Source organism: Callorhinus ursinus, unplaced genomic scaffold, assembly GCF_003265705.2.
Source record: "Callorhinus ursinus isolate GAN/ISIS: 27379988/994484 unplaced genomic scaffold, GSC_fseal_2.0 scaffold3, whole genome shotgun sequence".
NCBI classification, from domain to species: Eukaryota; Metazoa; Chordata; class Mammalia; order Carnivora; family Otariidae; genus Callorhinus; species Callorhinus ursinus.
Genome location: NW_027397065.1, coordinates 26,214,786 through 26,231,959, shown reverse-complemented (window position 1 = coordinate 26,231,959; position 17,174 = coordinate 26,214,786). Strand labels below are relative to the sequence as shown.

The following is a 17,174-nucleotide window of genomic DNA, read 5'->3' as shown; positions in this document are numbered from 1 at the left end:
GCTGGAATATATTTTCCTAGAGGGACCAGCTACTTGTTACTCTAAACATACCTCAGGAGTCCCTCTTGTGTCTTTGCTTACTCAGTCCTAGAAAGAATGCTCCTTCTGACAAAAATCAAGCCATTTTTCGAGTCTGAGTTTAGATGACAGCTCCTCTACAAAACTCAGCCCTGCACATCCAGCAGGAATAATCTCGTGCTCCTCTATACAAGCATCACACTTACAACATTCTACTCGTTGGCTGGCTTATTTCTGCCAATCTGTTTTTCTACCCTCCAAGACTGTAAACTCGAAACAAGAACACTGACCCCTAGTAAAAGAGCATCATCCCTCTTTTTGGTAGCAGCTGAGGCTGTGATGCCTTGGTTTTGTTTTTTTTCTTTTCCTCTACAGTCAGGATGGTGAATTCAGATACGGAAAAGTTTCATCACTGAAAGGGAACTCTAGAACAGCTAGTGAAGTTGATTGGCATTCTCTTTTCACAAAGTGGAAGGAAGCCCTAACCTTCATTGACATGTTCTAATGGGACCTTAGAACAGATCCCACGACATCTCTGAACCAGTCTGATCGCTGCTTCAGTACCTATCCAGGAACTGGCACATCCTTAGTGATCAGTAAATGTCTATGGAATAAATGAATGAGTCAGTAGTCGTGGATACATGGAGATCGGTTATTTCTGGGCAGAAACAGGTGACTCACCTTGAGATTTATAGCTAGTAACAGCCCAATACTTTGCAGAACTGTGACAGCTCAGGTTATAAAACTTATGGCCCAGGAAATGAGATGAGCATGGACAGATTCTGAATTGACTGCTGAAAAGCCCCCCTTCCCTGATCATTAAGGAAGACTCAGTGTCCGGGGAGGTAGGGGGATAGTGAAATGAAACGTAAGCCCACTATATAAACAGCTCCCTTCTCGTACACATCTTTCAACAGAAGAGGTCCTAAGAGCGTCCAAAAAGTTCACTTGGAATGGTCTGCTAAAGGAGAAATCTCATTCTGGGGTAGAGTCACACATGTCCTCCAAAACAGGCCATGTGGCGCCGTTCCGTGTGGGGTCAGGGATGCTGTTTTCCCAGCAGTTCCACGCTTGGTGCGTCAGCAGCCTAAGGCAGTCATGATGGCAGAGCATCACCAGCTCTGGTGTCCCAAGGTGATGAAATCTTCATAAATAAAATCATTGCCTGTTACTACCTGAGAGTGGTTTCCATTCTAAGCATAGTGCCCTAAAAAGTGTTAGGATTATCTAGCTGGAGATGTTCTTAAACCCTCAATTTTAGACCGTGCTCGTTCAACATTCATCCTTACTTTCATAGACTAAAATAAAATGTGGCTTGTGTCTGAAAAAGGAAAGAGAAGATCCAGAAGAGAATGTGGCCAGTGAAAGGCAGGTCTATTTGCCCCGTTGAAGCTGAAATTGGGAACCAGAGCCACTAATCGGAAAGAAAGGGAGAATAGCTGAGTAGTGGTTGCCAGTAATAATATGAGCCAATAATTGATTAGAACAAGAGGGAGATTCATAATGTGCACAGAAGTTTGGTGTAGTTGTCCGGCTCTAGCTCCTCTCCCTTCTCCACTCCAACCGGTACTCAGATCACCATCACACACCACTGTCCTTTGATTACTGGAGCAGGTAACAGCCTTCCTGTCTGAATTGTGTTTGATACAATTCCAGCAGGGAAAAGTACTGCAGTCTGGTGGCTGAACAGGGAGAAATCTACAAAAGTTGTGTTTAAAGTGGGTCTAGGCATTTTGAGGACGCTTTTGGACAAAGTCAGTGTCAGATATAGAGCCTGTCCTTGGACAGGAAAGAGGAGAAATTAGGAGAAGAGAGTGCATCTTTGGCAGCCAATATTCAGAACTGTCAAGGAAAAGCTAGAGTGAGTAGTTAGATGGATCAAACTTACTAAGATAGTAATAAACATGACCCAAGTAAGGGATTGTTATTAAGTACTTTTCCAAGAAGTACTGTTTCATGCCCTTCATTAAGTGATCGTAGTGAAAGTTACCCAGAAGGCTTCTTGGGACCACAATCTGGAAGTCTGTTCTTGTTTTGCCAGGCGGTTGCTGAATCTTAGTGTATCAGTGTGTTGTGTGGGTTTGGCAGCACATGGTTGAATACTTAGCCTAGTGCCTCCTGCACTGTGGGGACTCAGTGAGTAGTGGCTGAAAGGATGAAGAGTGTGCAGGGAATGGATCCACGCTTTGAAACATGTGCTGTCAGGGACTTCCAGTTGTTACATGGTTCAAAGAATTCAAGTTTGAAAAGATGACCTAATTATAAGCCCACTTCTTTCCTGGATAGACATCCCAGGATTTGGTGACTTCGTTCTAAAAAAAAACTTTTTTGAAAAAAATGTGTTTGTTACTTTGGCACTTTCAGCCCAAATTAATGGGATGTACTCTTGATAAGATGTTCATTCTATAGGATTGAAAGCTACCTACCAAATACTCAAGACCTCACAGAAAGTAGGTATGTAGTACATACTGTTTGATTAATTGGCTGGATAATTGAGATTATGTGCCCAACCAGTTCAGTTACTCCAGCATCAGAAATTCTGCCCACATCTTCTCTGAGTTCTTCTCCTGTGTATAACTGTGATCCTTAATTACCTGGGTTTGCCTGTTTCTGAAGCCTAGATGCTGTGGACTATAACTGAGTCTCCATTTCATGCTGCCCTGTAGAGACTTGGGTCTAATTATACATCATGAAATGCCCCTGGCCCTTGGATGTTTGGCTCACTTCTTGATAATAGAATCTTAAATTGTTCTGATCTTGTTATCAAGGTCTGGGAGCCAAGTCTCCACATCTTTTCATCTTTATTAAGCATATTTTTTCTTTTTTATGAGGACTGCTTTTTAAAGTTTAATTTTATTATATGAAGCTTAACTGTCTACACTGTCACAATCAATTCAATCAGAAATTCAATTAAACTTGTTCTTTGGCATCATAGAAACAATTCATCTGATTATTAATGTGGATTTTTACTAAATTGATCAGCTACTCTTACATTGCTTAGAGAAAGCCAGAGGAACGCCCTTTCACTGTGATTGAATACAGTACTCCACATGTAATCTGAGGATCAAATGCTACATACCTTGTTATTTATTGTTTAGTACCTTCATGATGGTAATAACTAATAATTGGCTTGTTAGCCCATCTCTGTTTTTCCATTTTTCTGTCTTAGAACTATCTGCATTTCTACATTAATTAAAAGTTTCCAAATGGAGTCAGGTTAAATTTGTTTTTCTTCCTGAATTACCATTCTTGGTAGTTTATACACTGTCTCTCTGGGCTAATATGTGTTTATTTTCTTCCTCAATTAGGATCACTTTATATTTTTATGTAGTAGAACTGACCCTTGAACAACACAGATTTGAACTGCACTGGTACACTTATATGCAGATTTTTTTTTTAAATACAGTACTGTCAGTGTATTTTTTTATGATTTTCTTAGTAATATTTCCTTTTCTCTAGCTTACTTTATGTGAGAATACAGTATATAATATATATGACATATGGAATATGTGTTAACTGACTCTGTTACTGGTAAGTCTTCTGGTCAACACTAGGCTATTAATAGGTAGGTTTAGGGGGAGTCATAAGTTATACACAGATTTTTGCCTGCGCAGGGCCTCAGGGCTCCTAACCTCGATGTTGTTAAAGGGTCAACTATATACAGTTTGTATATTTGAAGATCATTGACAAAGATAAACTTTTAATTTCCTTTAAGCAGTTTGTTTTTAAATGGGAATGTTGAAAAGTTACAGTGAACATGATTCCAAATACATTTGATGAAGGAAAGCTATTCTGATTTTGTGCATTGCTAGGCCATCTGAGAAGTTGTTTTAAGAGTTCATTTGGGGGTCATATTCAAACAATTTGGTTTCTCAGCAAATGCCCTTTGTAATTAGCTGCAGTGATTGCTAGATACTTGTTTTGTTCTAAATATTTCCTTCCAGGGAAAATGCAAAAAAAGACAAAGCTGTGATGACCAGTGTAGCTTGGGTTTAATCAGATCCAAAATCTTAACATAACCAAGCCAGAGTTGCTGCTCTAACAGCAGGCTTTCCACAGGGACTGCAGCGACACATGGCTACTGAGAGCAAACCCTCTCTGCCCTCAAACAGAGCTAACTGGCACATCCATCCTAATCTTACTCTGTTCCTTTTAGTTTTTTGCCAGTTTTCATACGTAAGCCTCTCAGTGGCCTCTGTGTGACCTGAGCGCTTACAGCTTGTGGGTACAGATCTGGCTATATTTGTCTTTTTTTTTTTTTTTAAGCCAAACTTCTTGTAAGATAATCAGCTAGCATCTGATTTAAACCAATTTTAATTACATCCTCTCACAATAGAAATGGCTTTCCCTCCAAATCTGGTGATCTGTTATGATGCTGTTTGTTGTTTAAGAGATAGCAGTCTTTAAACGACCAAGGCAGCGTGGGACACGGTGGAGCCGTGAAATGACTTTTACTCAGTGCTGGGGGGTTTGCAGCTGCCAGCAGGAGAGGGCACATGGATGGAGAGAGTGACCAATTTCTTTGGGAATGAGCACTTTGCGACAAAATGCACATTTTCTGGAAAGCTCAGTCTTGAACATGTCGGTCAGAGGAATGCTTTGATATGTCCACAAACTCCTCAAAAGCAACTGGCTATCTCGTCCTCCACCCAGACCAAGAAAAATCCAAAATCCTTATGTCTAGATTAAAAAACAAACAAACAAAAAAGCCCAAAATACTTTACTGCCCTTTGATTGACGGCTTTAACAAAAGAAACGGATATTTGAGGACTTTTTCTTCTATGTTGTTGGTGAAAATTTTCCTAAGATTTTAATGAGTAGCACATTCTTTAGGACAAGAGGAAAGAAAAAAAGGCATTCTTGGTAAGTAGAAATCAGACTTACATCTTACAGTTATTTGAAGGTGAAGCCTAGCATACCCAAAATTATTTAAACCAGCTAATAAAAGCAAGTCTGGATGTTTCCTAATAACCTTGGAATGTGCTTGGAAGAAGCAGGGCTAACTCCCGATGTCTGGTATTGGAAAGCAAGATGGCAGCATTACCCTCGTTAGTGGCACAGACTTTTGCTCAGAAATTCACAAGTGCAGTCTGTGGTACGGGGCACAATAGAGTTTTCTTCTTTCTCTGTCTCCTTCTCCCCCCCCTTCCTACTTCCCTGCTCTTCTTTCACCTTAAAAGTAGAAGAAACATTGCTAGATGTAGTGTTTCTAATTTCTTAATTACAAGTGAAAACCAATTTCTATAAGGGAATAAGGTGGTCCAGACTTAGAAACTCAATGTGTTAAGTAAATATTTACTCTGGTTCCACTCCAGGGAGGTAAAAGATTTTATTAACATATTTGTTGAGGTCATGGGGGCAAGGAAAAGCTTATGCTGTGCTTAAATGCCTGAGGGGTGCTGTGTGTGTGTGTGTGTGTGTGTGTGTGTGTGTGTGTGTGTGTGTCGCTAGTTAACAAAGGCCAGCATTTCTTTTTTCCTGCTGAAAAGAGCAAATATCTGGTTTTGTGGCCTTTACTTTCTTATTGTTCATTCACAAACTGCTTAATCTCAAACCAGAGCTTTAAAAAGCTGTTTTTCCCTTTGCTTGGAAAATCTCTTCTTAGATATCCCTTCTGAGATTTGTTTCCAAGCTTTGTTCTTGTACTTTTCCTTCTGGTTTACTTTGGTCTGTTATCAGCTGTTTGTACTTTGTTTTGTCTTCATCGCCGAAAAGAAAAATCATCCATTAGAAGTCAAGATTTGAAGTGTTCAACTTCATTCCTTGAGTCCAGTCCGCAATTTGGCTCTGATTACTGTACCAGGCTGACCTCCAGCCCAGGGGAGGGTGCCTTGGCAGAAATCTGAGAATTCCTCGATCAGTAACTCCCTTTTTTGGATTTATGGAGTCTTTAGGTGGATTGCTTTGTGCTGAGCCTGTTCCTGTTGGAAAGGAACAAGGCTGGGGTGGGGGGAGGAGTTTGTGCCACGCACGTGTTCGCAGCCAACCGTGTTCACCAGCTGCCGCTGCACCCTGCCTTGAACCAGACACCACCAAAGCCCTGACACATCACCCAACAGTCTCAGTGGTGAAAAAGCAAGGCTGGATAATGATGTTAACCTTTTGTGGCTTGCTCCTGACTTGATTCGTTGCTGCTCTTGAAAGACTTTGCTATTATTCTTAGAAATCAAATTTTTAAAGACTCAGCAGCCAAACAAGCAGCATATTATATTGTGGAACAGAATGACTGGGAAAGCTCTTTTGTGCTGACGATTGATTTCACATGTAAACACTTTCGTTTTGTTGCCAGCGAGATTTCCTTTTCCTTTCTCTGCCTCCTTGAAATCTAGAAATAAAATTCCACAGCTGTCAGGTTCCCACATATTCATCAGCGGCCTCTCAAGATGGCTTCACCATGAGCAGAGTGAATTTAAAGGATTCTATTAAAGTCGACACAGCTTGTTTCAGACACCTCAACTCACAAAGAATTACACATCTTTTGCCCGCCTGACAGGTAATGTTGGCAGTAACCTATTGTGCTGCGTGTTAATAAAAGGTGGACGTTTTCTGTGCCCACAGTGGACCTGTGCACCCAAAGCAAAGCGAATGCCAGTGGGCTTAAGCAGTTTGTGAGATCAACCATCATCTTCCCCCTTGAACCACGGTTGTCTCCTTACCCCCATTTCTGCAGGTTAAGAACTTGTCGGGCCATGGAAAAACTGAGAGTGTCAGCAGGTGTTGTAATAGAGCAGCACCCTGAAAGGGCATTTACAGCTGAGTGCGATGGTCAGGGGTTGGTAATCGGTTCTCTGTAATTACCCATTGTTACCGCAGCCGGTTCCTGTGTGCGTGCGTGCCTGCGTGCATATGTATTTAGGTGGCTGCATGTTTCATTTAGTTCCCAAACCAGAATGTTTGCCAACTTAGGCACCAACTGACACTTACTCTGCTTTCCAGAATGGGCAGAGGTTACTTCCATTATCTGAATGGCCCAGTGTTCTGTATTTTTATTTTATTTTATTTTTTGTCTTCTGGTTGCAGTGCATTTCCTCAGCGGTGTGCTCCGACTCCAAACAGCACTTGCAGGGTCAGGCAGATTGCTAAGACTGGGTCTCTAGAGAGAGAGCCCAGTGCATCATCTTTTGGCACCATCTAATCTTTGATGTAATGCTGTTCAGAGAAAATGATCCTTGTAACTCATTTATGGTTTCAGTTTACATTCTGCCCTCTCACATGGCCAGCAACACCTGGGAACAGAGTCGCTTTAGAGGGATATTCTTAATAGCACCACTTCAAAGGGTATTTGCAGAAATGAAGTCCATGTATATGCATATAAATTCTCCTTGTAATACAGTACCAGCTTTCATGACCTCCCAGCCAATTAGGCAGAATAGAACATGTACACATGCCGACACACACAGACACACACACACACTGTTTAATTTGGCAGAGAGATTATGAAAATATGTTCCTTTGCTGTTCGAAGAATTAATTACGCAGGTTGGACACCTGCTGCCCTGCTCTGTTTTCCTAATTGCAGGGGGTGGGTACCTGTCCTTGTTAAGTCATAAAAGGGCCATGTGTGTGTATTCCTTAAGCACACACAACTCCACCAAGGATAGAAAATAATCTTATAATTATGGTCGTTAACAACCAAGCCATGTAGCCTCTTCATGGCAGGTTTCTAAGAAGGTATGTTAGCCAATTAAGTAAGCAGTGTATACATATGTGATGAGTTTGGGCTCTGAAGACAGCCATGGCCCTGCCTTTGGGGATCATTCTCCTTTAACAGTCCCTTCAAAGAGCTCTTGATAAAGACAGTAAATGAACAGAGAAACATACAAATTCATTTCATTCAGTTCCCAAACCAGAGTGTTTGCCAACTTAGGCACCAAATGACACTCTGCTTTCCAGAGAAAAATACAGGTAGAAACGGGTAATAAACAGGTACAATTCAAATTTTACGTGCAGCATAAAAGTGACTGGAAATGTCAATTCGTTTGATTCTGTGTGTGGACCATACTATTGGAAAACATTCTGCAAGTTTTTAAATGAAGAGCTTAGGAGAGGGTTACAAAAAGAATTTAAGTGATAATCTAGTTTGCATGGTTTTAGGACCTTCCAGGAGTGGCCTCTGACTTCCCCCACATTTTATTTTTCTAATTTGGATACCAAGTAATAATTACTGGCAAGCTAATCATCTTATGGACTTAAGAAAAATGAAGTTATTTTTCATAGTGCATTATCCAGAGAGTAAAACAAGCCAAGAAAGAAACGAAGAAAGAGATTTTAAAAAGGGGAAAGCATGAGCATTTCATTCTCAACTTGGATGACAGGCCATTGAAACTTGAATACCCAACCATCACATACATGGAAAAGAAACAGAAAGAAATAGCATATTTTTACCATAAACCTTTATTCAAATATGTAGTAGGTTTAAATATATTTAGTAAAAGCAGAAAATTGGTTTTACCTAAGAGCTGCTCATGGATATCTAAATACATACCTATCATGATTGGTGTGCTTAAGCCAGTGTGGTTCGTTTTGTCAGTTCTGTTGTTTTTAAACTTAGCTGTCCGTGAGATAATGCAGCACTGGAAAAAAAATGCATTAACTAATACATTCAGTGACAAGCATCAACCCTTAGCCTTTCCCAGAATTCAAGCAAAACCTTTGCATCTTCTCCAATTTAAAACACGAACAGTTTCCTTCCCTCTGTATTTTCTCAAACACTCATGTTTTCTTCATTGTTGTGGATATAGCTTGTTTCTGTGATTTCTAACTTCTGGAAGAACAGGATTCCAGGGGGTTCTGAGGATTTTACTTGAGCAAGAGCAAAACAATTATTTTATATATGGAAGACAGTTTTTAAAATAATATGTATCTTCTTGCTAAAATAATACAATCTTCTATTGTGAAGATTAAGGCAAACTTTGGTTTGCTTGTGTAATAGAACAGTAGTTTTGAGGTAGTGCCATGTGTATTATCTGGAACGCTTACATTTCTGAGATGCACATCACCACCACCAAGAGAGAACTCAATGAAGTTTAAAGAAGAAACAGTTAATTTAGTTGGTCTTCATAGAAAACACAAACTTGAATCCAGAAAACAGAATGAATTGGAGTAAGTTTAAGCCATGTGTCCACCTTTGGAGCATCAGTTGACTAGTACCAAAATGAATGAACAAGTTTAGGGTCTGAGCAAGAACAGATAGACTTTAGGGAGATAAATCAACTTCTCCCTGTTTTCTGACCCATATATGATCAGTACTCAAAAACCCCAATCCTAGGGCCATTGGCAGCTCCTGATATTCCGAACTCAGGTAAAATACAGGGTAAGGCAGCCTATGGGCCTGCATTTGTGCTGCAGCTCAGATGGCCGCGGAGAGTTGCAGTGAGACCTCTTGGCCGTGGGATGCTTTCCCACATGGAGCTCATTACATTCCAACCCTCAGGCCACTGTCTTCCTTGGCTTGCAGCTGGTAGCCATCACATGCCCTCCCAGGTCAGGTCTGCTCACCGCCACCCCCATTTCCTCTCTTGACAGCACTGCTGGATGGTTTGCTGAATGTTGGCTTTGGGTTTTTTTAGTCTGTTGATACACGTTCCAAGAGCTACTCTCTTTGACATAACCCATATATTTCTTTTTTCTTTAATTGCACTTAAAGCACACTATTAACTTGCTAGGGCTGTCACCACAAAGTACCACTGATTAGGTGGCTTAAACAACAGAACTTTGTTTTCCCACAATTCGGGAGTCTGGAACTCTGAAGTCAAGGTGTCAGCGGGCTGGTTTCCTCTGAGGCTCTCTCCTTGGCTTGTCGATGGTCCTCTTCTCCCCCTGTCCTCACGTGGGCTTCCTCTGTGTGTGTCTGGGTCTTCCTTTCCTCCTTATAAAAACACCAGTCATACTGCGTTAGGGCCTCCCCTAAATACCTCATTTTAACTTAATTACCTCTTTAAAGACCCTATCTCCAAATATATACACATTGTAACTGGGGATTAAGATTCTGACACATGAATTTTGTATGTGGGGAATGTACAATTTAGCCCACAAAACACACTTTTATAAAATGATCTTTTGTGCTCCTAGAAGGCAGGGACAGTATTTCTCATAATCCCTAGAACCTAGCAGTGTCCAGCACACTGCAGGTGCCTCCCAAACTTGCAGCGAATGCATGCACGGACAAAGGTATTCTGAGGTATTTGAGAGCAAGGGTAATGGTTGTCATAGATCTTTTCTCTCAAGTCCTTCATTTTAGAGTTTCAAAACACCACAGGTAAAAGAAAGAACAAAGCTGTAATGGAGGTAGTATATATGTCCAATAATCTGCCAACTTTTCCCAAATCCAAAAAAAACAAAAGTTTAAACATCCCCTTTAGATGCTATATCCAGGGATATTTTGAGTTCTTAGAGACCAACCAAGCCAAGTTTTAAGAGTGTAACTGAGATGCCTCTATCCCTGCCATTTTTGGCTTCAAGTCCTGATTCTGAAGGAGACTGGAAGAATTTACCACAAGGCCAAAATGACATTTATTTTTCCTAAAGTAGACAATGATTACTTGATGATTCAAACACTAAATAATGCCTAATTCGAAGTGCCCTTGGTCAATTTGTAGATAAATTATTGTTTCAAAAGAAAAATTTGGGTTAGGGGAAGAGGTTTCTTTAGTTGTGGGTTTTGCTATCAGATACCCATGTTCCTGAGTTCTTCGGCAAAAAAAAAATCATTGACTGTTTTTCTTAAAAAAAAAAAAGTTCTTGGAAAAACAAATTGTAAGAATGATAAGTATAATGATTTCTGAGGCTAGCTATTTTCCCCTGCACATTGGACTTGGGAGGGTTTTGTAGTGATGCTTTGAACCTGGAAGTTAAATGCTAAAGCAGTGTCATTTTATTAAAATAGACTCTCACAGAAAAGCTCAAGAACACAGATATACGTTTACTTGATGTTACTTTTCATTGCATCCATGTGCTTAAGTTTTTACGTGTATTTTTATCATTTCTGTTTACAATAGAACTTTATTTCTTGCTAATAGGTATAATATTTAAAATTTGCACTTAAAGCCTACTCTTAAAGGTAGTAATGTAGAAATGTATTTATATTAGGTGAATTTTATATCTATTTATATTAAGTGAATCTATAGTTGATCCCAAATGGGATCTCCTTAAAATTAACCACAAAGTAGGATTTGGTATGCTGTGACTTCGTTTTAAGCCTTAAATAAAGCTTGTATATTTTAGATGGCAATTTTGTTTTCTTCACCCATTCCCAGTTAAAGGGAATGTCAGGGGTGACTTGTTTGTCCCAAACAAGGCAGATGGTGGAATTCTCCCAGAAGGATCTGGGCAGAGGAGGGGAAAGCTGAAGGAGGTTCAGGTTGGGGGAACCACTTGGCCCAGAAAGCAGACCCAGTCTGAAGTCAGACTTCCATTCTTGCAGGATGAGCTCTCAAATATGTAAGATAGAAATGTGTGTGGTGTCTGTGGACTAGTGTAATTTTGAGAGAGGTGGTAGGCAATTTGCATTCTGGGGTGATTTGAGGGCATCAGTATAGTGGGAAGTTGGGAATCTGGAAATCTGGTTTGAGTTCAAGTCCTATCCTATACTCACTGTGTGGCTTTGGACAAGTGGGTGACCTTTCTGAGTTTCTGTTTTTTATCTCTGAAATGATAAGACCTAAGTTTATTGTCAGGATATATTAGGGTTATGTATGCAAAACTGCTTTGTAACCTGGGATGTGTCATAATGTTACTGGAGTAAAGCAAAGATAGTTACTGTTAGACTCTCCCAAAGAATCCACACAGCCATCCACATTTCCTAGCTCAGGCCCGCTGCCCAAGTGGATTGACCAGGACAGTGAAGACATTGCAGTTAGCCCAGGGACTAGGCTACCACATCTATGGCTTCCAAAAACAAAAACAACATTAAGCCTGTTTGTTAACCTATTAATGAGATGGTGATTCTTCATATTATTTGTTGAATGTGAGGCTTATTTAGAGCATTTAGTGAATCAGATCTGGAGGGAATCTTATCTAATTTCCTCCCCTCCCTTCAAGCAGGGCTGTATCAGATGTGAATTAACTCTGGCAGATGGTTGTTAGATTCTGTTTCTAAATTTCTTAAAGGAGATTTCACAGTTTTCCTCTCTAAATTCCTTCAGTAATTTAACAATTCTTATGCCAAGTCCTTCCTTATAGCTGACCTAAATCCATGCTGTAATTTAATTCCTAACCCCCTACTCCTGTCTTTCCTGGAGATGGAGAACAGCTGGTCAGCAAACTTCTTATGCTAATAACCCTTTGTATATTTAAAGAAGAATTATTCAATTCCACTCAGGCTCTCTACCTTGTTCCACATGCCCCCACCTCCAGATTCATCAGCTGGTATTCTCTGAATCATTCATGGCAATGCTGCCTGTCTCCCTGCCTCTCTCTGACACTTTGCTACTTTCAGGCACTGGGCAGAGTGTTGCCAGTGGCCCCATGGACCTGGGGAGAATGCAGGCTGCTTGTTCCTGTCCTCCTTATGCTTTCTGCATAATGTTGAGCCATTTAATCCATTATTGGGATAACCCCCTAACAGAGTTTTATGGGCGTGTGGCACATTTATCTCATAAACATGGAGTTTTAAGTATACTTACTATAGGTTGCTTTGAAAGTCAGGCCTCCCCAGTGCCTTAGTTTGCTCAGCCAGTCATGTCAGGAGGCTGCCACTTAGCGTGCTGACGAGAACACTGATTGACATCTTTGCTCTACTGGACTTAGTCTTAGAAGACACTGGTAGCCAGAACTCTCCTGGGTGCAGTGTACATTTGGATGCACTCTAACAGTCTGAAAGAGGTTCAGGGCTTTTCCAGTGCTCTAAATTGTAATCAGGAAAGAAGTGACATTGAGGATGGAACTCATGAAGTTGATCCCATGTGGTTTCAGAGTGGATGCTGTTTTTAATCTGAAAGTGTGTTCTTTTATGTCTCTGTAGGTTTATTACCCAGAGCTCTCTGTCTGGGTCAGTCAAGAACCATTTCCAAATAAGGAAATGGAGGGAAGCCTTCCTAAGGTAAGATCCTTAGCTACCATTTTGTTAAAAATGTTTTTCAATTTAGAGGCAACTAAAAAAAGAATCAGTTATTTCTTTTTTATTTTAATATCCATTTAGTCTACAGCAAGAACCTATTAACATGATACTGTTATGACCTTGGAAATAAGATACACTAGAAATATATATATATATATCCTAAAGTGCTATGACTCTTAAAGTTCACATTATCTTCCTTTCTTGACAAGTCCAAAGCAGATTTTCATTGAGAATCTATCAAATGTACATTTTACAGGTTTCTACTTTGTTCCATTCTTGGGTAGATAAACTCAAGAATGATGATTAAAGTAAATGATGACACTTTTGTCTGGTAATAGTGCCTGAGTGTCTGATCAAATTACCCAAGAAACAGAACATAAACTATTATTTTTATTTCTTCTAATTTTTAGGCCTAAAAGTATTTTCTACAAACATGCTTTCTTTGTTCTGACATCTTAGGTGTGATAATTCTCTGCATTAAAAAAATTTGTCAAATTTACATTTTGGATTTTAGCACCATTTCCAACAACACCAACACTTACCAGTTTTTAAGGTAGATACCTTTGGACTTGCCTGTTAAGGTAAATACCAATTTGACCTTCAGGAGAGAGGACTGTACTTTTTACCAGTGACCTGTTGATTTTGCAATTAAGAAAGAAAAATAAAGTGCACTGAAAATAAAATATCCATTCAGAAGTTTCATAAGTGTAATTGACACATGGTGAGGCTTTCCCAGCTCTTATTGACATTTTAATGTTTGAGAAACTCTTACTTACACTAAATGGTTTCAGCAGTTCCCTATCTTTTACTGACAGGCAGCATTTATCAACTGGCAGTTTGCACTAAGAGAAAACAATTCTAAATCACTTTTAATCTTCCAGAGAATTTCTGAAGGTCCAGGTTGAAACCAGTGTTAGGAAAGTAGGTGAACAAAAGGATTCTGGCCCTGCCATGCACTGTCTTGTAGAGGTGGGGTGGAAGTGAGCTAGTGTACTGGAGCTTTACTTAAAACACACGCACACCCCCATCACCCCAATACCAATCCACACCACCCCACCACGCCCCACCACCCTACTTCACCTCTAACCACCCCACCACCCCACCCCACCCCAATCCTCCTCCACCCCACCACTACCCTACCATACCGGCACCCAACCGCCGCCCTAGGACACACACCCTGCCCCATCACTACCCACCCCCCCCCAACCACCTCACCTCACCACCACACCTTCACACCATCACTCCAGCAGCACCCCCACCAGCAGCAATAGCATAACTCTAGACATCCTTTACTGGGAAGTTCAGGGCATAATTCATCTGAGCAGCTGAGGGTAAGACATGATAATGGAAGAGGTAAGGGAGAGTATAGTGTTTTCATTATTTCTGCCCCATTCAGCCATCCAGAAGTCCTCTCTTTGATACTGGTGACATCAACCAGAGTGGCAAGACTAGGCAAGTTCTTCAGTGAGGTCAACAGTGCCTCCCTTTTTCTTGGAAGCCCAACCTAGGACCTAGGCCTTGCCTCCACTGAGGCATGCTCCACAGGGATGGCACAATGGATCCTGAGATTCAGGTCTTCTGTTAATTTCTTTCCTCTCTGCATATGTGAATTATTCTCTAAGCATAATATATTTGTCCTTCCCAGCAGTTTCCTTATGGAAAAGCGTATCTTTGCATAGTCAAGAAAAATAATCTTGACTTACATTGTCTGAGGCACATTACTGAGAAGCTAGGGGATTCATACACGAACAGTTCTCAGCAGAGAGGGCCATCCAACCTGAGGTAGATTAATTATAGAAGCATCCAGGAGAACCAGTCTGTGGGAACCACTGGACACATCTGTTCCTGCTCCTCCAGCCTTCTAGAATGCTCAAGATCCTCAGTCCTCTGGGAGCCATTAGGTGCGGGATGATGGAGGAAGATAGGATTATTTTTACCTGAATTCTTACAAGGCCCAACTTCTGGAGAAATAAGACTACATTGTGTCCTCTCTTCAGAAACCTCCTCCCCTTGCTATAGAAGCCTACAATTCTTTCAGTGAGGGGCAGACTTTATTCTTTTTTCAAAAAATGAGGGATAGGAAGTAAAGACTGAAATCGGATGTGCAGAACTTTTTTTGGCTTGTCGGGTTGTGGCCCCTCGGGGCGCTTTAGTAGCACGCCAGTCCGCATGGCTTACCACCATTGCTTTGCCATTGTCCAGTTACTCGGGAATCTCGCATACAGAAAATAAAGGGCAGGATGGACAGGGACTATTTTTGTCTCTGTTTTCATCTCTGTAGCTTTAAAATCTGAGTATTCAAGCCACAGTAGGCACTCAGAACATGAATAATAAATGAAGACATGAACGTTCTGGGAGGGGGGTGGTCTCAAAACAGAAAAAGTAGTAAAATGGTAAATTCAAATCTGAAATAATCTCCTTCACATTTTTTTTCCTGGAAGTACCGCTCCCCAAATTACCCAAAATCCCACCCAATCTTCATTTGTTTTTGTTGTGTATTTTCCATGGAGACTTATACAGAAACTGACTATATATTCACTTCTGAACAGAGTAAGTATGAACTGAAGTGAGCAGCTTTAAGGGCAGAGTATAGTTCTAGTTGAATGAAATCATACTTAGGAAGCTTTGATTTTCCTTCCTGGCCTGTGATAATTAGCAGCCACTGAGTTCTTCATTTGTCCCAAACCTCAGTTTGTCATATCTTGAACCGGGGTGACTGGCTGAGAGGAGAGGGAGGACAGACAGTTTAAAAGCACCAGGATTACAGTGCATTTCTTTTTTTAAATCTTGGGATTATATGCCAAAATTTCAAGATCAAAATTATTTGCACAACTGAAAAACACTGCCCAATATGATGGGCAGATGCTAGAAATTTATTTAGATCCTTAAGTATGTGTGAGTACATTTTAATTCAGTTTTCTGATTTGGTTCTATTCCTATTTAGTGATACCAAAACAACTTCTAAATCACAATCTAAGACTGGAACATGAAAGTACACACAGAGTGGACTTTCTGTACATCCTGAAAATGTATGCTCTCAAAGTCTGAGATTTTTAAACACAAAATTTAGGCATACCAGGTATTTTTTTTAAAATATGTACAGCAAGTAAGACTTATTAAAGCTGAATTATCTGTTACATTTAGTTCATCCTGGGGCTGCTGCAAACATTGTTTCAAGTTGTTTGAAAGTTGAATTCTTAAAAAGAAATTCAAATGCAGTAATTTACAGATCTCAAAGCAAGATTATTATTTTAACCTAAGTATTCAACCAGTCAAAACAGCTTATTGTAAATGTCCTATTGAAACATGTGATCTGAGCAAAAAGGAAAAAAAAAAATCTTTTAAAACCGTATTGGATAATGTGTCTGAGAAAACTCCAGCAATTAATGGTTTGGCTGAAAGACAGACTATTGTCAAATCCCTGTTTTCATATCTGGTTGGGATATACAGGGTGTTTGTGGTAAAGTTAAAAGTTAAGACTTATCATCCCTTGAGCAGATGGGCTACTTGTCCCTTCCTCTCGCTCTCTGGTTATGATGGAGAGCTTCTCCCCATGGGTGCCTGATGGAGCACCAGTCACACTGCGGTTGTATTATTCTAGACGGAAACACAAACACCTCACTCACCTCAGGCGTGTGAGGACAGACTTAGAATAGCCCCAGGCCAAACGAGGTGGGCCTCACTGTCTCCTGGCCTGAGTGTCACACTGCCCTCCTCTTCCTTGCAAGCACTCCCACCTTTGGTGCCCACTTGTGGTTCTGATTATCAGGCCCACATGGACTGGGCCGGTTGTTCAGAGAATAAACCATACATAAGTGACCTTTTCGTACAAGCTGTGACCTCCTTTTTTTTTTTTTAATATTTTTACTATATATTGGAAAACTGGCAATTACCCACCTCCACCACAGCCCCTGAATGCTTTAAAGAAAATGTATTAACACTCTTACGAGCACCTCTTACCCAGCCTCATGTTGGGCCCTGTCTCCTACTAGAAACTGTCCTCAGAAACCTGACTCTGGGGAATGCTGCCTCCCACATGGCTGGGCACAGCCATTAGAGAAGCACTTGATTCTCCTGAAGTCAAGGCAGCGAGTGTTTA

The 17,174-nt window shown here is 40.6% G+C and overlaps 1 protein-coding gene across 2 annotated transcripts in view; it reads left to right on the top strand.

Annotated features, from left to right (window-relative positions):
- The window catches only part of NREP (neuronal regeneration related protein), a 42,554-nt gene that overhangs the window by 9,104 nt on the left and 16,276 nt on the right, over positions 1 to 17,174 (top strand). For both annotated transcript variants that reach the window (XM_073889087.1, XM_073889097.1), the window contains one exon: positions 12,980 to 13,057. In XM_073889087.1, coding sequence (XP_073745188.1) covers positions 12,980 to 13,057 — 78 coding nt within the window. The remainder of the gene's footprint in view (positions 1 to 12,979; positions 13,058 to 17,174) is intronic.